At 39.0% G+C, this 23256-nt stretch overlaps 1 protein-coding gene across 1 annotated transcript in view; it reads right to left on the bottom strand.

Moving 5' to 3' along the window:
- The window catches only part of diaph2 (diaphanous-related formin 2), a 412425-nt gene that overhangs the window by 61091 nt on the left and 328078 nt on the right, over positions 1–23256 (bottom strand). Inside the window, exons 27-28 of the mRNA XM_078261409.1 lie at positions 16308–16472; positions 6516–6651 (exon numbers count right to left, since the gene is read on the bottom strand). Coding sequence (XP_078117535.1) covers positions 6516–6651; positions 16308–16472 — 301 coding nt within the window. The remainder of the gene's footprint in view (positions 1–6515; positions 6652–16307; positions 16473–23256) is intronic.

Raw genomic sequence — 23256 nt, 5'->3', positions numbered from 1 at the left:
TGAGTATTGGATAAGTATTTTATTGTATTACCTTCACTTACAAAACATAATGTTGTCAGTCAATCAGATTTAATCTTTGCATGTCATTTGTTTGTGAATAGTTCTGCTTTCTACATGTTTCTATTCATGCTGCTTGCTCTTACGGGCCTTAGTTGAGATGCAGTCAGCCATATTCTGTGCGGCATCATCGCCTTGAGGCAGATTCCGATTTCGGCTGGAGATATAGCACAAACTAATATGCTGTTATTTATTAGAATGTGTGTATGACAGCAGATAATCCTGGTGCCCTTGTTCCCGTCTTTCAAGGTAATGATGGAATTCACCAATCTATACTTGGGAGTTTCAGAGCATGTCTTGCACATCTTGCACTCTGGATCGACACAGCTCAAATGCCAGGACCAAAAAAAAGAAGCAATTTGTTCAGAGTTTGGCATTCCACTGCTGCAGCATCCATATGCAAATGCAGTAAAAGATCCCTCATTCTTATAACTTATCAGATACTACAAATATATAACCAGACAAGGAAGCCATCAGTAGCATGACAAAGAATTGACACTTTGGAGAATAAACAGGCAGCAAATGTATAGGCATTGTGCCATATATCATCATTATGTTCTAGAAAGGTCTGTCCTTGTTTGTTATATTCTGTAGAAAACATGAAGGTCAGCTTTAACTTCCTAATACTAGCTTAATTTCCTAAACTAAGCTGAGGAATGGTGAGTCTTCTAAGAAACATTTCTTTTATCTACTTAGTTTTCTGACCTTCATGTCTCTATAAGGCTATCTCCCGTGGTGATATTGTTTGCCATGTCGGCTATGCTGCGGAGACACTATGCAAACTTAGAGAGCAACCCTGTCCACCCCACCTCCGCCTGTCAGCGCTTGTCTATGATCACCTAGCTGGCATGGCTGCAACGCAGGTATGCACTGGCCTACCGGCAGCTGTCAGTGTCACACTAAGCCATCAATCCACATATCTGCCACTGTCATTCCTGACAGGTCTACGCCAGCCACAGCCAGTCAGCCAGCTGCACAGAAATATGTCAATTTAGTTTAGCACGCCACACTAATAGACACCTGAATTTGAAAAGATTTGCTTTGGTAAACAAAAGAAAAACAATTACTTCCACAACTGTATCTTTCAGGAAAATGCACAAACAGGAGAAAACACAGCAAAAAGAGAAAATACACTCAGATGAAGACATGGTAGCTTTATAGAATCAATAGAAGTGATCTTAATAAACTCCATTAGCCTCTAAGAATAGTGAATCTTAGTTTCTATGGTCGGGATCTTAAATGCGTATTATCTAACAAATGTTACACATCGATCTTCTTAAATTTACATTTAAAAGTCTGGATAATACTGAAATGTACACAAAAATGTAACATACAGGCACCGTAGTCGGAAATGCAGTCAAAGTCTACACCAACTTATTTTACTTGTATTTAGTATTTGTATTTAGTAAATGAAATGCTTTTTTGAGAGGAGCCCACTTTTATTTATGTAAACATACACCACTTCATCCTCAAAGTGTGAAAGGTTGACAAGGAGGATGCATAAATAGAAGCTGCAGGCCCATCATTGTCAACATGCCAACAGCTCTCCGCAGAGAATCATAGAGACATGGAGACCTTATTCTAGCAGGCCTTTGCTGAACAGGAAAAATGCCTATCAGCCTATCAAAACTATCAGCAGCACAAAAAAAGCTTTTGGTGAGGAAAGGAAGACGCAAAATTAATTGTAAAATGTATTAAAATGGAAAAAGAAACACCATTTAAGGATTCACTTACAATGAAAAACAACCTATACACTGCAAGCAGGGTATTACATAACATACATTCATTTTTTATTTTTAAATATCTGTGACTAGGTCCCTTTGAGAACTTTAACATAATAAGAGCTATGATTTGTACTAATGGGCTCATTTTTAAACACAGTGAAGGAGTATGAGGTATACACAACTTCCAGCTGTTGTGTGAAGAAAGAAAACTGCATTAAGGACGATAATAATGTGTGTTTAATATTTATATTAACACAAACACTTTGACAAAACCTATTTTTCCACTATAATATTCCCTCAGAGCAACCCAATGTATGGGTCTGCATTCTGCTGGTGTCTGCAAGCTGTTGCAACAATGGATTGAAGCAGCTGAGTGGGCTCTAATTCATACAGTAAAAAATGATCACTGAAGTGATCATTCATATGGTGAAGGGGGCTGTTACACAAGCTACTACAACTATTCACATACTGAAAACTATACCATATAAAGTAAGTCTGAGAAAAGTTGACAGTAAACATGTTAAACACAAAGTTCGTCACTATTTATCTGTGGTACCTGTGAGAAATGCCTGGACTAAATAAAATGCTCAAATAATGTTTTTTTGTCCTGGTTGTTTATTTATTCTTATGTGCCTTATGCCAAGATGCATTGTGCTCAAAGCGGCATGTGCGCTTTCCGGCTCTGTTCAAAGCTTAGTGGATTTGACTGGGGTACACAGTTGACACGTGGGTGCAGACACTTGCCCCAGACGGGAGCACTGACCCCGGTGATGCCAGCCGAGTAGGTGGCCAGAGGGGCTCGCTACTCCTCACAAATGCCTTAGAGAAACAAAGTCCAGATGCTCTACCATGCTCCGGCTTTTGACACACTCAGCATGCTGCTTGCGACATTGTTTCATATGCCACAATAAAAAAAGAAATATCCTGCTGTGGTGAACCATATTCCTCTGTTTTAGACAGAACAATTAGTTGGGTTTATTCTACAGTGTTTAACAGTTATATTTAGTGAAGTAAAACGATTTGGTAAGTGTTGAACATCTGGTCAGTTCAAGAGAATATGGAAATCCACTTAAAGCAAATTAAAACAAATGGGATGACTGGGTAATGATTTCATAAGCAATTTCCTACATTAGGATTTCTAATACTTCACAAGGAAAACACGTTTAGCTGTGCACTTGTCTCATCTAACAATCATGCTTGTTGAAGAAGTGCACATACAAATGCACTTGCAGAGGGTATATGCTGAAGTTTTATCAACTAGGAAATGGGGAATTTTTTTTAATAATCAGTTTCCTAAACGTATTTGTCGGTTTCCCATCCCCCACCCTGGTGCCATCCTGGCAAAAGCTGAATGAATTAAACTCTCATTAAATATGCATTTCATTGTTAATCATTTGCAAGCGAAGAGGATTAGGTCGCAATTTGTGAAATTACATAAAATCTATCCCTTCTCAAAAATAGCCTCTTGAAATTGCATTAAACACAACAGTATGATCCATCTAACAGTCTTTTAAGCAATAAAATGAGTAAATCAGTAAATCCATTAAAGAGATATTGACCTGTACATAATTATCATAACACAATGGCCATATGTTTCCTCCATCTGTTCAGGCTAATGGATTTGTACACATACAAAACTACTATATTCAGGTCAACAAACATATCTATCTATCTATATATCTATAAAAAGGTTAGGATCAAAATAAAGACACTAATAGGTATATTAAACTGGAGATCTATTTTAGCGCATCAATTAGCCTTTTAGCCTTTCAAATGTTAAATTAATGTGGAACATGTTTGGACACAATTCATTTCATTCAGTTTAGTGTTTTTTGAGCAGTTAGCTGATAGGGAAAGTGCTGACACGTGACATGAGGGGGCGTGTTTGTGTGACGCTGAAAACTTAGCGGTTGCAGCTGGAGACAATCACGGAAACGGCACGCTGACAGCTACAAACCACACGCTTACCACACAAAGAACACTATTGAAGACAAAGACGCTGAAAGACTATTCTTGTTTTCCCACAACACAACTTTTATAAATACACTTTTTAAAAGCTGAACTACAACAAGGAAGAGCGGGGCTAGCAAGGCGACAACGCCGACAGAGCAGCGGACCCGGAGCGACGGCGTGGTCACTGAACAAGCAGCCATCTTCAGATGCGAAACCATGCAGTGTCTGGGTGAGTTAGTTTAACACAGCACAACCCCTCTAGAAGTATCTAGATCAATCTCATTCTCACGTTAAACGTAACATGCAGGGAAAAGGAGACAGGAGGATTAATGTTACTAGTTAGGTTAGCCTTTAATAGCTGTGTTCCTTTGTGTTACAAGCCCACGTTAGCTTAGCCTCGTAACAATGGTAAGAGGAATTAACGAGGCCTCTTTGTGCCGAACACTACCTTATTTTCATCAACCTTCACAGAAAACACAGCTGACGCTCAGCGTGAAATATTGATGTGAAAAGGCTCCTCGAATAACTAACTCAAAATGTCTGAAGCACACATAGAATTTTAGAAAGGAATGGGAGAGAAAAGCCACAAGTCTCAACCCTGTCAACTGGAGAGGAGTAGAGGCAAATAAAAGAAAGATGTGCAACAAGAAAACACTGACTATCCTGCTAAGTGTGTTCCAACCAAACAGCTTAAAGAGAAGCGGAAAGAATATACAAGAGCAAAACACCAAGCTGCTGTAACCTCCAACCTGCTACTGGCTCAAGTTCAGATTACCATTCACATGATCCATTTAAAGAGCTTCACATTTGATTGTTCTTTCTCTGACTGCATCTCAAGTTAGTACATAGAAAGGAACTATTCAAGGTTTAAAGGAGAACCTTTTTTTTTTAGCTTAATTTACCTTAACTGAACAGCTTCAGAGTCATTGGAATGGTTATATGACTTTTTCGAGTTGAATGGTGGTCGTCTCGCCTCCCCCTAGCGCTTGTGAGCGGAAAAACCACCCTTGCAACTTTTGGCCGGCCATCTGCCGGCCTCAGCTTCAGGAAGTATCGCGTGATATCAGGTCTCGCGATGTAACAAATTGCTTCACGGCACTGCACACATACACGCCCATTCAGGAACCGGCTAACAAGGTAGCGATGGAGTTTTTCACACTATCGTCATGGCTGAGCTGGCAAAAAAGAAGCAGAAAGCTAGGAAAGCATTGTCAGAAGAACAGAGAAAGAGGAAACGGCAGACTGACCGAGCGAGGAGTCAGACACAAGTAAACAGAGGAGCTGCCAAATATATATTCTGAAGCTGTAGGGGGAGCTCTATAGAGAAACATGTGAGCAAAAAGCAAAAACAGCGAAGAAATGGTCAAAACTGCATAGCGCTCCTTTAATGAAAATGTGTAGTCAATGCAGGTAAGAACCTTGACAGTAAAAAGCAGCCTGGGTTTAGCACATCTTGAATTTAAAAATGTATGTATTTCATAACTGCCAAGGTCATTGTGATTGTGACAGTCCAACGAGCTAGGTGATGGTGTGGAGGACAATCCCCACTATCTCCAAGGCTGCAGGCAACGTTACCCATGTCATCCTCATGTTTTATTCATGCGAGTCATATATGGCATTCAGAAACTGAGATCAAAATCTGCTATGGCAGAAATATTTAATATCGTACCTACTTCTCGACCCTTCTCCATCTGGTTAGCCAGCATGAGAGAGAGGGGTAGACAGACTCCTTAAGCTCAGCGATGTTGGATTATTAAAAGTGAAGCTTTCAAAGAGGTCACTGCTCAGGGAAAAAAAAAGAAAAAAGAAAAAGCTGCAGCATGCATCAATTATCTTGGAGAGTTTGTGGCATACTGAAGACTGTCTTGTCACATTTCACAATGTGGTTGAGCTCCAGTGAGGTCCTTGGCGGACGATGACATTTAGACACTGGTGAACTGTGGAAATCCCAGTCCGTTTGTCAAAGAAATGGACAAAACCCCTTCAGGCTTGAAATTCTTTCTCAATGTCATTGGCATAACTAGACACAGGCATCCAGCTCAGTCACTCTCCTTTTTCATGTCTGAACTCCAACTTACTGTACACTGATCAATACACGGTTCACTGGCATCGCTGAAGGACAATAGAGTAATTCCAATGTTTCACAACAATAATTATAGCACACTGCCCGCAAACAGTGTCAGACTGGAAGAATGATAACTTTTCTGTTGTGTTGCTTGCACATCACAAAACGAATAACAACTGCATGATCGTGTTGGAAGTGCAATCTAGAGCCAATTCCCGCCTCTTTTTTAAGTTGACCACAGCTTCCTGTCCATACATGTGACCTACATATTGCGTGCCACTGCCAGTTCTATAAGGGCTTAAACAAAGTCTTTGTAATTATAAATTACTATATTCCAATAACTTGCACTACTTTTAAAACACTATGACTTTACATGTGTTAAATGTTTAGAAATACATGTGCATATTACTGCAGGAAAGAATGTTTCTTTCTATGTGAGCAAATGTACCATGGGGAAAAAAACAAGTTAAAAGTAGCATAATATGTCTGTTGTTTGGAAACATTGCATCGGCTACGGGAGTAAGTATAAGATTCCTTCACAGCTAAAAAAGATGTCTCCCCCCACTCCTACACATTATCCTCTTCCTTCAGAGTTCAAATCTGTGTTAGGCACAATTCCATGAAACCCCCTTTCTATCCTCCTGTTCTCCTTGTCCTTTCTCCCCACCTGCCTCCCTGTCTCTGTTTCTACGGTGGCGCAGGGAGAAGTGGCATACCTTTGTTCATGTCAATCAGCTGCTTCTTCTTCTGCTGGCGCTCCTGCTTCTCCCGCTCTGCTTTCTCCTTCGCCAGCTTGGCTCTCTTGATCTTCTCCTCCATCTCCTTCTTCTTGTGGTTCTCCTTCACTGCTTCCTGATGAGGCAGGTACACACACACACACACACACACACACACACACACACACACACACACACACACACACACACACACACACACACACAGATGCAATCAGAATCTTATACTGTATAGTGTTCAGAAGTGGCAGCATGCCATCAGCAAATTCGTATTCAGAGAAGGGTTTGATAGTTAGAGATAAGCTGCTGGAATAAACAATATATCATGCCTTGTGTATGGGCTTTTTAATACAAGCATATTTGTCTGCAAGGACTCTGAACTGCTTTACATATTTTCAATAACAGACAGAGCTGATTCGTTGTCAATAATACATCAATATGGTCCTAAAAAAGGCTAGATGATCATCACACATGCACCATGCTAGTACTTTTACAATATGGGGGAGCCATTGCATGAGAAAAGAAAAGTGTAGCAGCAACGTGCCAGTCTCTAAGGACAGAGATATCATCCTTCTCCTCCTTCGTGACCGGCTAAAATGTCAGGACGGAGTCAGAGAAAGAGAGATAATCAACGGTACGGATTCAGCCTTTACAAATGTGTCAGTTTGTTCTTTTGCCAACAGAGAGTAAGATGCAACCATGTGACCTTTGGAGACAACATGTTCTCTCATCCCAGGCCTGTGGCAGAACCTATCATAGTGATAATTCATAGTGCATGTGAATGCATGCATACATGTATATCCCTGTGTGAATATGCTGTCCATTGGCCCCTTTGTGCTTCTGCTCATCGGTGGTGTCCCCCCTTATATATGCATGCATGTGTGTGTGTGTGTGTGTGTGTGTGTCTCAGTAAGTTAAGGCATGGCCCTGTCTGTGCACTGATATAATAAGTGGCGACAGTAGCTCCCATCTAATGCCCCTGTGGTCCTGATGTGTGTGCCGTGTTGGCAGCTAAGACAGAGGAATTACAGGGATTGTGGGGAAGGAACAAGGAAAGAGCAGGTCATGATGCCAGTCAATAGTAGAGCTTTGCTCCATATCCAAGGACACAAGCCCTCATTGTCACTGTCTCCTTTTTAGATGACAAGGGCAATGAGAGAGCGAGGGAGGGAGGGAGGGAGGGAGGGAGAGAGAGAGAGAGAGAGAGAGAGAGAGAGAGAGAGAGCAGAATAATAAAAACTGTGTGTTTTTGTATCATGTGCATTATGAAAATGTTGTGAGATGTTTTGCTTCGTCAGCTGCTACAAGCCGATAAGCACTCAAAAATCCACCTACATTTTATCACCACATCAGGGTTATGTAAATGATACAGTTACAGTCTAAAAGGGCTATTGACTGTGTGCACTTTGCTGTTGTTTTGAATTAGAGTGGATGACAGCTGTGCTGTATATTCAGTAATGAAACAGTTAACTTGTGCATTTTGTTTAAGTGATGGGCAGCACTGGCAGCACGAATCAAATTGATTTCTGTCCTCATTCACTGACAGGACTCAATTCATTTGGAAGTAATATCACTGCATTGCTCAACAACTACAGCATACGATAAGATAAATTATGCAGATTACAAAAATCCTGCCGGCAAAACTTATTTTAAACAAACAACTAATTCTGACTGTAAACATGATTATGCAATGCAATTATGTTGCTCTAATCACACATCACTACTAATTGCCATAGCAACAAATAGGTTTTCACTGATCTCTTATTTTTCCCTTTACCATTCTCTTTGACAGCCTCTATTTTGCTGTTGGCAACAACTGATTGTATCAGGTCTCATTTCCTTGCCAACTCTTTATATTGTAGGAGGACATACAAGAGATAAACAATCCTCCTGAGATGTGTTCGTGAGATATGCATACAGTATGTTGTGTTCAAAAATAATCTTCCGTGCAGAGAACCACATTTAAACCTCATCGGGACATAAGACAAAAGATCTGGTTACTCTCAAATATTCTGTATAAATGTTGAAAAATATGTTAAGAACAAGTCCCATGCATCTTGTTTTGTCTTTTGAGAACTCTCATTTACTCAGTTACAATGTGATTGGAGGTGACCATGGAAACAAGTTATTTCTGGACTCACACATAAGTCATGTGTCCCTTGTTGAAGATCATCAATATAGTTATAGTGCAACCCAACGTGAGCTTAATTATTTTTGAAATGAAAACAACCTACAATAACTTTGATCTTCTAATTGAGCAATGGAAAATATATAAACACATTAACTCCCACTCACAGGGACACCTGTAAGTATTATCATTGTTTATGTCAAATATTTAGTTTTAAAACATACAGCTGTGTGAATTAGAACATGGAGATTTATACATTAAACAGAATAATCACTTAGAAGCTTTTAGATAGATTTTGACCATATCGCATGGCCTTCTTTACTAAATAGAACTCGGAACTAAGTACGTAACTTCAGTCTGGTTTTAACTGTTATTATTAATGTGCCTTAGTTCCAAGGCTGACATTTACTTCAAGTATAAGAAATGTTGGGAAGCAGAAAGAAAAAGATTAAGACCCACTTTGTTTTTACTATAGGCTAATGGCTAATACTGTAAGGCAAATGTTTTTGTTAGCAAAATACATAATCCAATTAAAAACAACAAAATAAAAAAACAGTATAAGGAATTGAAGAAAAGATACAATAAAAAGACCAAGTTAGAAGTGAAGTGCAGCCCCCCCCAATCCCCCATTATAGAAAGTGGCCTTTGTGGCCTTGATTCTACCTAATAATACTTAAATGAAACACTGAAAGCCTGAAGTCCAGAGTTCATGTCTATGACTGGCTTTGTGCCCTGAACCCCTCAGATGTAGGAAAATGCAGTGCAGGTACTGTATACATATTTCTCAGGTAAGAATCTTCTTGAAAAGAAAAAACACAATGTGCGGTTTCACCTTATTGCCAGGTGGGATTGATAACATCACGATTGAGCCGACACATTCGGGCTTTATGAGCACGAAAGCCTGTTCATCTTAGACACACCAGAGGCCACAAGTGTGACATAAACTTAACTTTTTCTCATGGCCTCCGGTGTGTCTAAGATGGAGATTATAAGTACTCCTCTATCTATAACTGGCTGTAAAACTGAATGCTGTACAACCCAGAGGTCCAATCTACCAACAAGGGCCAGGCAGCATTTTCCCTTTCCAGGTCTGTTCTTTTAATAATTCATGAAATGTGTTTGCTGTTCTTCCTTGACCCTGCACAACACGATACATCACCCACAGCATGGCTTCCCTCCCATGCATACAAGTTTGCCAGTCCAATGAGGGAGCAATGAGTATTTCCAACTGCTCAACTTGCACCAGTGATCTCACACAGTGTCACTGCTCTATCTCATTTGAATTTTACAAACACTACAGGGCCTGGGCTTTAAGCAGCAAATGTGTTTATTAGCCATCTGTTACACTGTGTGCCAGGATGTGGGGGAAAATGGCTTCAAGAAGTTATAGGTTACAGATTGTGAGACTTCTGCTCTGCGGTATAGATGTATTCCCATATTGATAGGTGACCTCCAAAATCTGGCGCAATGACGTTTACGACTGTGTCGTGCTGGTCTGAGTCAAAATACTGAAGAAACATGACAGTGATTCATCAAGAAGATGGGGGGAGTTCCACAGCCAGAGCATCATATTCAGCATTATCACCATGATTATGATAATTTGTCATATTGTGAAGGAATTAGCAAGATTTAGAAATATCACATGGGCTCCAAAGTGGACGAATACACCCGCACACGCAGCCACACACACACACACACACACACACACACACACACACACACACACACACACACACACACACAAATAATCATTCTAATCTCATAGATGCTCTATCTTGCTACTTTGCGAATTCAGTCTGGGTCTTTGGGACTTTTTAGAAAGTCACTCAATTAACAAGGAAGACTGTTCATCCCAGCCCATCTGCTGCGCTTTGATAACTCATTAATGGAAAAATCCTCATCCCCCATGCTGCTGGTCAGGATTACACATGCAGACCCTGCGATTGCATTTCACTCATACTATATTTCAGAATATGGCAGCAGCATTAAATTAACAAATTGTTGGACTCTTCAAATACTTTCTTCGTGTGCTGAAATCAAATAATATTCCATTGGCCGGAGAAAAAAAAAAAAGAGAATGGGACGGGAGTAAGAGAGAAAGAGAATGAAGTTAATGGATTCTCTTATCAGTTACATTCAGTTCTGTGAGGACTGTCAATGCGTTTACTCAAATGCCTCATGTACGGTGGCTGACAGGGGCAAATGCCCTGCAACTTAAGAAAACACACCCTAATAGACCAAACTCAAGCAAATTAAGAAAACAACTTCATTAATTTGACAACACATGTGCAGCATTCAGCAAAAGCGCTGCAAATACACACAACACAACCAAATACATAAACGTGCTGCAAATACACACAACCAAATACATAAACACACTGCAAATACACACAACACAACCAAATAGATAAACGCGCTGCAAATATGAAACGATGCAAAAAGAAAAGCACACAAACCCAGAAAACAAATGCAACAAAAAAACGCAGCATCCAGATTACACAACGGAAGTTCTCCAGACCTCTAGCGGGAGCAGCTAGTGGAACAGCTGGATTTTCGACCCCACGGGGAGAGAGCGCTCTGCCTTTTCATTAGAGTAGGGTATTGCTGCAGCCTGGAGAACTCCATAGACTGTATATTACATTCTGATTATTATTATTAATAATAACACGTCCCCGAGCTTCGGCTTTTCAAAATAAAAATTTTGTTCCACAATATGAATACAGATTGATCACTTATTTTGTTGGTAACCGTTGTTGTATAATCACAATATTACACTTGAGGAGGCCTACACTTCAGTGATGCGCCTTTCAGACCTCGAAATTAAACCTCTCATGTAATATGGCTTAAACAAACTTCAACGTTAAACGCTGATGCAGTTTTAAATGTTTTATCACCACGAGTTTACAGACGTCTCTGCTGATTGAGTATCACCTGTGACCTGAGCCGAGACACACCCACCAAACGAGAGAAAACATATCTCAAACATAGACTTAATATTTACAGTCTATGCAGTTGCTGTCTCTCTCTCTCTCTCTCTCTCTCTCTCTCTCTCTCTCTCTCTCTCTCTCTCTCTTCCCCCCGTGGGGTCAAAAATCAAGCTGTTCCACTAGCTGCTCCCTCTAGAGGTCTGGAGAACTTCCGTTGTGTAATCTGGATGCTGCGTTTTTTTGTTGCATTTGTTTTCTGGGTTTGTGTGCTTTTCTTTTTGCATCGTTTCATATTTGCAGCACGTTTATGTATTTGGTTGTGTTGTGTGAATTTGCAGCGCGTTTGCTGAATGCTGCACATGTGTTGTCAAATTAATGACGTTGTTTTCTTAAATTGCTTGTGTTTTGTCTATTTGTGTGTGTTTTCTTAAGGTGCAGGGCGTTTGCCCCTGTCGGCCACCGTACTCATGTCGGTTGGGTGCATTAAGCCCTTTTAGGGTGACTCTAGTGCAATGGGATTTTTTAATACTGCAGATGCTTTGTGCTGTGAATGCATTACACAGGGCAATGCAACAAAGACAGAAGTTAGCGAAGATGTTCTGTCTCAGTCAAACAACTCAATGTCTCAATATTGCAATAAAAGTCCAAGGCACATCAGGCATATCAAGAAGTTAAATTCAAGGATCTTCTCTAAATTATTAGCTGCCAAGAAGTCATTAGATTTGCCATTTTGAACAAATTAGTAATGGTTGATGTAGGTTGACTTTGTCAAAGATAAATAACAAGCAGACATCTCCCTAAAATTTGTCACTGAAAAAAAGGAGGATGCTGCAAAGGAGCAAGCTCAGTTTTTTTTTCACAGGGTAAGAAAATAAAAAAAACAACATTATTCAAGTAGAAACAACCATTGATTCCTTGTGCTCTGCAAGCAGATGGGATTAGCCTTTCTGTCAGCAGCTGAGGAGCCAAAAACTATAAATAATATCTGAAGAATATGGTGATTAAAGGATTGTTTTTATATGAATACATTAACTTATAACCAGCCCTCTTCCCAATTTCAACCACAAAACTTTATCCCACTCAGTTCCCTCCCCTTATCCATAGCAGGGAAGTTTAAACCAGTAATAAAATATTCATATGCAGCTATTTGCTTGAGAGAATAATTTATTTTCTTGGGTGGATGCCTCTTTTAGAGATATGCAACTCTGGAATCCTTGAGGGAGCGTTGTGTTGTGTGTTGGTGCACTTTGATCAGTCGGAATGAAAAGTCGGTTTCAGATGGAGATCAGAGTAAAGAGAAGAGAAGGATTCAGACAAGGGGACCTTGCTATTCACGTTAATGGATTGTGAAGACTGAGAGCATGCCTTCTGGACACAATGTCATCATCCTGACACCAGGGATTTTTGGGGCGGTGCCAGGAGGGACGGATAGACTGCAGAAGGTGGAGAAGCAAAGACACTTGATAAATGTTTAACAGACTTGGCTACTCAAGTAAAAAGGAACTCCTGGTTTACCTTGTCATTAATATTACCTCTTTAACAACTAATCTGCTTTGCCCTGTCCTTAATTCACTTCTCTCAGTAACCACATTTTATTTCTATAACCCTGGCAAGAAGCAGAAGGAAGTTTGAGTTTTACTTTGAGCCACAGTAAATTAATATTCCACATTTTCCTCAGTTGTGAACTTTTGTCACTTTTTAAGTTTATTGTAGGAATTTGACAAAAATGTAAATGTTTTATATAACCAACAGTAAATGGTGTTATAGTGTTTAAAGGTCCCATGGCATGAAAATTTCACTTTATGAGGTTTTATGGTAATATGCATTCCCCCAGCCTGCCTATGGTCCCCCAGTGGCTAGAAATGGCGATAGGTGTAAACCGAGCCCTGGGTATCCTGCTCTGCCTTTGAGAAAATGAAAGCTCAGATGGGCCGATCTGGAATCTCCTCCTTATGAGATCATAAGGAGGAAGGTTACCTCCCCTTTCTCTGCTTTGCCCACCCAGAGAATTTGGCCCACCCATGAGAGAGAGACATCATGGCTTTCAAACGAGCAAAGTGACAGTTGGTCAAGGCCACACCCCCCCTTCCCCCCCCTTACAGCTCCCAAGTCAGTGCTAGATGTTTCTTAATCAGTGTTGGTAAGGTTCACAAGTACCCACTCTTAAGTTATCTTCTGCAGGTTTAATCATCTGAAACTCAGTATGCTCAGGTAAATGACAGTGAGCAATTTGTTTCCAATTTGGATGTACAGTACAGTACAGTAGGTGGAAAAGCACTAACAATCTGTTGTTGTTTTTTTAAGTCAGATGCACTGAAATTCAGGGACCTGGTGGCATTTACGACTGCACAAACAATGTACAAAGCAAGACATAATTTACTTCCTGGCAATATAAAAAAAAAAAATCCTGGACAATGAGGGGGGTCATACAATACGGTATAGATAGTTATTGTTATGTTTTTCAGGGGAGCACAGTCTCGGTTCCTAACTTAAGATGAAAATGTATTTTGAAACAACATTGTGTTCACTCCAATCTTAAAAGTATGTGCATATCAGTTTGTGGGGTGGTTTTGTGGAAAAGACTGGGGGTAGAAATCAAACAACGTAAAAATAAAATATCAGGCAGTTTAAAAGACAGGTTAAAAGGGTTTTTTGCGTGGTAAAGAAATGACGAAGGGGAATGTAAAGCACGCTAATGTAATGCTGTTGTTATTGGTTTAGTTGTGGGAATGGATGCTGGTGTGTAGAGTTGATTGAGTATTAATGGATTAGATTAATATAGAATAAGGGTAGGAGTAGATAAGCATGATGTTTCTTCCTACTCCTTTTCAGAGAAGAAATGTTAATTTGGCGTACATATTTACTGTTTTTTTCTTTAAACATCTATATATTTTTAAATAAAGTTCAATTCAAGATGTATTGTCAGATTCTATCTATACTACTTATATCATAATTAATACATTTCTTTACTTCTGCATTAACACAATGTGTTTTAAAATCAAAGTGTCTCATTTGTGATCTTTTGTATCATATCTTCATATGATAAGGGCATTTTAAGCGCTTTTAATGTACATTATTTGTGAGCAATTATAACTTCTCTTATGAAGACGTATTGTGTATTAGTACGATTGTGTTTTATTACATTTTTATTCATTATCCATTTATACAGCAGCCTCCACTTATGGTTGTCTTCACAAGACCTATATTCATAACCTTCCACACTACGATGGCATTGAAGGAAAGGAAAAAGAAAGACTTTGGTGACAAAAAAATAAGTTTTATCTGTGATACCTGAAAAAAAAAAAATCTTTGGCAGACGCAAAAAAAAGACCTAAAAAAAGATGACATATGGAAGGAAATCACACAGCAGGTGAGTGCGGTTACATTCTTGCAGAGAACAGTGCAAGAACTTAAAAGAAAAACTGAAAAGGATGTCAGGGCAAACCAAGGGAATATTAAGACCAAAATAGGTGGCCAGAAAATATGGTGCACTCTCCCAAACCAAGAACTTTCTGTCAGTTTTAGTTGAGAAAAGTGAAATCACCCCCAAAACTGAAACTAGCAGCTGATTGGCATAAAAACACAAATCTTGATGGACTATTAGATGACTGACAGGGAAATATTTCTATTGTCGTTGCTCACTTCCAGATTACAGTTGTATAATGTCTTCTGTGGCTCTGGAGCAGATATGTCATAGCACAGGCCTTCAAGGGTTGGTCAGAGTGAAACAGTGTAAACATAATCTCTGATATAAAAAATAAAAAATCTTATCAGTTTAGATATTCTGTTGTGGTTCAAGTATGAAAAATGTAAATTTGTAAATTTGAAGGATACAAAAACTATATACATATACAATTCTGACATGACCTTCACCTCAGCTAAAGGTTTAGAGGAGCTGCCTAACCTAACTGATGAAAGCAAAATAATGGCACAGAACACAACATAAAATAGCATATTTTTTCACTTATATTCCATAACCAGTCGTCCTGGAGGGAAGTGAGGCTGCATGTTAACTGTACTTCCCCAGGCACATGTACTTAGCATTTACTCTGTTTTTTGTTTTTTTACCACATGTCTACCTCTGCTTGGCAGATAGAGGTAGACATGTGGTTGTAACGAGCAACATGATGTGATGAAGATTGTTCAAATTAAATGTTATTGTGGTACAAAGTAAGAGGTAATCAGCCCATGTGTGTTAAGTCTGTATGTTTAAGTTAAAATATTCTCAATCATATGAGTCACACTGTTTATCATGCTGTAACAATATCAATACAAGTTTAAGATATAACTATGAATAATGTAATACAACTGTCAGTTGTTTTTTCTACACAAAACATTTTATTGCTAAAAGTACAACACAGTCAAATAAAATAAAGTGCTCTTTGCTCTTTATTTTTGTATTTCTATCTTCATTCTTAATTTAATTTAATACATACTGTGTACATATACTTATATTGTTTATACCTATGCTTATATTGTTTAATATTCCATCTAGAGAATGTGTGACGTGCACCAACAACACCAAAACAAATTCCTTGTTTGTGTTAAAAAACGTACATGGCAATAAAACCCTTTCTGATTCTGATTCTGATTCTGTAATGTTTGCACAGGTGTCTCCATCAGTAAGGGCCTACTGAATGTCTGATGATGTGTGTGTACTTTGAAGGACCCGTAAACATGAAACTTTTCATGTGCACAAACCATAAACTTTATACTCACCATGAAGAGTATGCGGAAGTTGGCCAATTCTCCGAAGAAATCCTCCACACTGACCGAGTGGGGGTCAAAGGCAAAATAGCTGCCTATGCTCTCATAAAGCTTTTGCATGTTCTTGTGCATCGTCGACAGTTTTTCATACTGCTCCCGTGCATGCTTGGAGAAGCCGTGAGAAGAACAGAGTTAAGGAAAAAGGACAAAAACATATACTACTGTAATCATCAATATAATGACACCTCACAAATATGGTCAGCTGTGACAAAACAAGCCATTGTTAGAAATGATCACTTCAAAAGCTCATCATTCAAAAAGCCCATCTATGTCAAGGTCAACAAAACAAAACACTGTATAAAGAAGGGTGAGAGACAATCTAATGTGCCATTACAATAACCTCTCCGACTCACTTTGGAGTCAATGGCATGGTGCGCTAATAGCTGCAGCCCTGGAGTAATGGAAAGGTGTTTTGTAGTCAGCAGCGTGACACAGATGGTTGCTGGAAAAGCAGATTGCAGTCATTGTTCTATTGTTTCTCCCAACAACAGTGGGGTCAGGTTGTTTTGAACCTCACAGCTCACGTCGCACTGTGTAATTTACTGAACAGGCGAGCACTTTTCTCCTGGTGAATGGCTATTGACAGCTGGCATCAGTTAAGCATTATCACAGCAGTCATTGACCTCATGGAGACTGTACTTGGACACTTCAAGACTCACACGCCCTGTGTTGGATGAATACGACACAACCTCACACAAAACACACATGCATCAACTTGTATACGTGTACATGCTTGCAAACACAGACAAAGAAAAAGAAAAGAAAAAGACCCACCATTCATCAGCAACGGTGGCCAACACCAACACCATGAAAATGGCTAAAGCACAGCTGCTTCAGCCATTTTCATCTTCCTTCTATAGAAGCTATAATTGTTTAGCTATAATATAACGCTTATCACTATAATTTGGAATTTTTACAGCTCTGGCCACAAGCTCCATTGAATACAATAACATTGTTCTTACAAGTAATTAGTGAGATCTTATGATGTGGCAACATTTCAATAAATAGGTTCACCGGAGCAACATAATATACATGAGCAGTCACATGATAAGAAAGGTTTATTTGTGTTAGATAAGACACAAAGCGTGCACAGCTGTAATGTCGCTGTGTGCACAACTTCATTAAATATGTTATGTCAAAGTTGCCATCTGCCTTTTGTTTTCTCTTACAAAGAACTTTGATTAACCTATGGGTTTGTTTATAACCTGTGGGATCAACTGGCCATTTATGTTTCTTTTCCTGTTGGACCTATTTTTTTTATGGAATGCTGGGGAACAATTTTATAATAACCATAATTAGGAAATTGAAAATTGATAGTTATTTTCTGTTAACAAACAATTAAATGATTATTTATGTTTACTAATGTTATAATTTATGTAATTTTATCATACGTTTTGTGGAATATAAAAAAAAAAGTTTATAACTTTAGATCGTTAAAACTTTGCCAATGGTTAATAATTGTTCTTAATAAATCTATTATTTTATTTGGATGGCTATTACTAAAGTTGCAACTAATGGTTAGAATAATTAGTAACATTAATGTGGCCCCATTAAATCTTTTTTAGTGATTTATAAAATAAATAAATATTGATTTTTTGTGCACTCATAATAGCTAGCTAAATAATGTTTATAGATGCTTTACAAAGTATTTATTAACCATTAACAAGGTATTATAGTCATCAGTTGCATCTTTATAATAGCCATCCAAATATTGTTTATTGATGGTTTACAAACAATTTCTTAAAGGTTTACAAATCATTTGGTCAGACAATAAAACCCAAATTTCAACAATATGGTTTTTGAGTCAATATCTTTGTGTTTTGGACACCCAATTAAAAAAAAATCTGTAAATAAATTGCATGAATTGGTCAGTGGTTCCATGTCCTTATTCTAAATGGCTGATAGAGGTCTTTGCATGACCAGCCATGAACATGAATGCTTTTACTGTCAGTGTGTGATCCGTGCAACGGATTTTGATGTATATTTAACTGATACTAAATATGATAAAGTAAAGCATGATTTAGACAGGCAGCTGCCTCTTATTCACAGCATCACAAGTACAGATATAGTGCTCATATGCAGTCACCTTGGCAACATAAACAGGCTGGTGGTACAGCATGTGGCCTGTGATTGTCATGGCTAAACAGTTAACAAGACATTGTTCTTTGTGAGCATTCTGCCATTATTATGGGAAAGCCACTGTTTTTCTACAATGCAATGTATTAATGGTTTGTTTGTTTGTTCTGTTATCTTGGTAGATGTCCACATTGAGGTCCAGGGATTGTTCTGTGTCCCTAGGCAAGTTATTACCTCACATTCTTTTTTCCAAGTGGATATAAACAACACACTCATATGTGCCTTTATGTGTGTGATGTATTCGTGCTCATACTGTACATATGCTGACATGTAAGCGTGTATGTGTGGAAAGGTCTTTGTGAAGCTGACAGGGAATAGAAACACTGTCCAGGTTAGCAGCAAGCCCACACACGGGCCCGATGGATGGACTCATCCTTCTGTCTTTCCTCTTCCCTGTCTCTATCGCCTTGTCTGCCCAGACCTTATTTATCCCCATTGCTTCTGTCAGACTGCCTTTATCTCTTCTTTTGTCCACCTCCCCCTCACTGCACTTGTGTGTGAAAACTCAGGGGCTCGACAGATAGATGTAAAAGTAAAACTTTGCCAAAGAAATATCTTTTCAACATCTAAACTCCTGACAGTGACGTACTGCCAAATTGCAGTTTTCGCAGTTGTATTACTTTGGTAAAGTCTGAAAAATTATGAATGTAAAGAAACAATCCATTCATATTAATATGATACTTATATTAATGTGTTTGATTATCATTTATTACTGAAACTGAACCTCAGTGCTTCATCCAAAAATATTACTGCAGTCTGTTAAAAAATACCCCCTCTCGACAATGCCTAGGAAAATTGACTCCAAAGGATAAAATGAAAAAAGCATAAATATTTATAATGTTCAACTGAAAACAAACATCAGCAACAGGTACTTGCAGTTGAATCATTTGCTATTCAAACGCTTGTATCTAGACAAGGGGTTTTACGGCTGTCTGATTTTATGTACCTATGTTTTCCTTTGTATTCTTATGTCTTTTCACTATTGTGAAGCACTTTGTGATTTTTATCTGTGAAAAGTGCAAGTCAAACATTAATGTTTCAATTAAGCAGCAAAATACGTGTTGATATTATTATGGCATGAAAATGCGTATTAATAACATCTAGATACAATATTGATTCCTCTCTTCAGAGTCCACAGTGCTCAGGAAATGTTCAGGTCACAACTGTTGCCTCCCTTGTAGAATGGTAGTTAAATTTTTTTGAGGCAGTGGTTACTTTTGGTGCTTGTTGTGGCTTGTGGCTTTCTTGTGTTTCTTTTTCTCTCCACTCTCTCTCTCTCTAAGTCACACACGCACGCTCGCATGCACACACGCACAATGTCCCGCTAGAGACTGGACTGAGGCTGACTGGGCTTTTGCTCCTTGTATTTCCACATCAAAGACATGTCATATTGATGGAGCCTGACGCAGACTATCCTGCAGCAACACAACCGGTATGCTAGAGCCTTCATCAAACACACATACAGACAAAGAATGAACAGGCAAGTTCTCACTCGCTTGCTCACTCACTCACTCACTCACTCACTCACTCACTCACGCACGCACACACACACACACACACACACACACACACACACACACACACACACACACACACACACACACACACACACACACACACACACTATTTGAATGTCTATCTGTCAGGTTGTCTGTTTCCCTCAGTTTCTCACAGTTATTGGTAGTCTTTATTTTCTCTCCTTCTACTACTTCCCTCTTCTTCCTGTCCACCACTGTCTCTTTCAAGCACATTCCCTTTATAATTCTTTCTACATTTCCCCTTGATATTCTCCCCACTAAATGATCTCACTCAAATAAAAATTTGCTTCTTTCTCTCTTACTCAGAGTGAACTTTCAGAAGTATGCTGCCTGAGCTGTGTCTGGTATTCACACCACTTGGGCTTGAAGCAGAGCAGGGAGCAGAGGCGATGGGTCTCAAGGTAAAGCATCATGCAGCCTTTGTTTGCCCCGGCCCTGTTTGTCAGTCTCTGCTCTCCTCTTTTTGCTGTCCTCAGAGAAGTGCTACCGCCTGCACTTCCTGTGCAATGCACCTCAACCATACAAAAAGCAAGACTATTGCTCCAGGGCTGGACGTCTTGATGTTATTAATGCGGATGCTACAAATGATACTGTATCTGTGGAGTGCTTACTAGATTTCTAATCTAATGGTTTATTGGTCAGATTAGAACACTTAATTTTATAGCTCTGTGCCTCATCTTTCTTGAATTTCTGCATAGCCTATGAATGATTGTTTTATGAGTATTTCAATAACTGAAGCTGGCACAACTAGAGGATAAACAATTATAGTTCAAAGAGGGCTCGTGGAATAGCAGAAAGTTACTAAACATAACACACTAAGGCTTGGCCTATACAACTCCAGTTTCTGACAGCGTCTTATCTGACAGTGTTGATTTACAAAGACAATGTCAGATGTAAAATGTGATCTTGATAGCAGTGCTCTGCTAGTTCATGTTTTTATAATTCTCTCTCTCTCTCTCTTTCAAATCTCCTGTTGCTGCCAAAACCCACCCTGTCCTTCTAAATAAAATAAAATCTAGAATTATTTCTTTCTCCTGCCACAGTGTCCTCATTACTGTGTTTAATCAGTCACTTTTTATCTGTGTGTTTGACATTCCAGAAAGGGTACATTTAACATCAGTAAGCTGCGATTAAGGGCACTCGTTTTTAACACCACAAAGTGACATCAAACCATATCCAAGTCAGACTTAGCCTAAATGTATAAAAAGCTTTTTGGAGCAAGACCACATTCAATTTTGTGATAAAACCCATATAAAGAGAAGGAATACATCTATGTATAAGCCAAAACAAAGTTAAAACAGTTTTCACAATGGCCACCTACGAGGATGGAAATAAATTACCTGGTTTGTTTACCTGTGTGCAAGAGAGAGTTATTAAAGTGCTGCATAAAACCCTACAGTGGGGGCCCAAAAAGCCTCCTTAATAAATCTCCTGTAACCTAGTTGCATTAATGTTTATTTAATGCTTTTCCTATGTGCTTGCTGGCCCCTCCATCCAAGGACCCACACTAAGCCTGCTTTTCTCCAAAACCTCACCATCCCTGCTCCCTTTATCCCCACACCTACTGCCAACAGCCCCTGTGGGCCAAATTACACCAAAGCTGCCCACTGACTGGACACAACCCATCATGTTGAGAGTGAGAGCGGGATGAGAGAGGGATGAAGGAATGTAGTGCAGAGGGAGGGTACAAAGTGAGAGAGAAGGAGAGAATACAGACTATAAGATGTAAAAAGTATTTCTAGCTTCTCAAATCTGTGAAAGAATGCAAAAGCTCTGATCTTAGTTTTTTATACTGTAATACACCTAAAATTCATTGTCTTTGCCTCCTGCTTTTTTATTTAAAAAGTAATTTTTTTTTACTAGCATCACTTTTTCCACTTCATACTGAAAGAGTGAAAAATAATAAGTGAGAGAAAGGCAAATCTGTATTAATACTGTGTTGTTAGGTTTCCAAAGGATTTTTTACCCATTAGCCAAGAACTGACATAATATAATTCCTCTCCAAAGTGTAAGTCAGGTTCCTAAGTGAGGAGGACAGGACCATTCTGTTGTGTGTGGTGATACAAGCAGAGGGAGGTCCGTAGGGCGAGCAGGAAAGAGGCTGACAGTGTTCTGAGTTGGGCCACGGCATAGACACCGGGGGCTCTCAGAGGGAATTAGCAGAGCAGCCAGTTCTGGAAAATTGGGATGTGACCTGGTGCTGAGGTGGATGGAGGGAGGAGGGAAGTGTGTGAGAGGAGGGAGGGTATAGTGAAGAGAGGAAGGGCAGGGAGGAGAGAGCATTTTCAAATATTAAAAAGAGGCAGATACTGTATGTTTAATGGTGTAGATCACAGTGACATATCTGAACGTACTGAATAAAATCTTGGTGTGAGAGCAATAATAAATGTCCATAAATCTCAATAAACAACACATACAGATGTGCTGATCTTTTATTTAATACACTACACCAACTCAGTCCAAGGCAATTACAAGTTCTGAGTCACACAAAAGTATACAACCATGTGAGCAGACAGTTCTAACCAAATGATCGTGCTTTGCCTCAGTTATAGTTAGCCAGTGTGGTGCTTTGAGCTAGAACTGGGCGATATGGAAAAAAAAATCAAACATCACGATATTTTTGACCAAATACATTGATATTGCGGCGATATTGTAGGATTGACTATTGGTGCTTTCATAAAAGTTAAACATGGGAGTTTTGATAAATAATCACCAATAATGTGGATACAATGACTAAGTGAGTAAAGGCTAATAATAAAACAGCTAGTAGTCTGGTAAGTTCAGATAATTCCATTTCTTTAGTGTAATGCAGCCTTTAAAACCAGGTAACACTTGTGTCATATCACGATATCCAAAATTGAATACGATATCTAGCCTCATATAACGATGTCGATAAAATATCGATATTGCCCAGCCCTACTTTGAGCTAAATGCTAATGCTCACAATGTAAATGTTAACATGCATTTAGCAAATAATGCCTACCATGTTCACCATCTTATTTAGCATGCTAACATTAACTAATGTGCAAATTAGAAGAAAAAGTTATTACAATTCATCCTCTGGGGATAATGAATGGCTGTGCAATTATCAAGGCAATCCATCCAATAGTTATTGAGACATTTCACTCCAAACCAAAATTGTCAACCTCACTGTGCCGCTAAAGGAAAATTCAGGGAATCACCAGTCATTATCAAAACACCATCTGGGAACCATGAATGTTTAAAGC

Source organism: Sander vitreus, chromosome 10 (assembly GCF_031162955.1).
Source record: "Sander vitreus isolate 19-12246 chromosome 10, sanVit1, whole genome shotgun sequence".
NCBI classification, from domain to species: domain Eukaryota; kingdom Metazoa; phylum Chordata; class Actinopteri; order Perciformes; family Percidae; genus Sander; species Sander vitreus.
The sequence above is the reverse complement of the archived record's forward strand: the minus strand, read 5'-3'. Positions and strand labels throughout refer to the sequence as shown.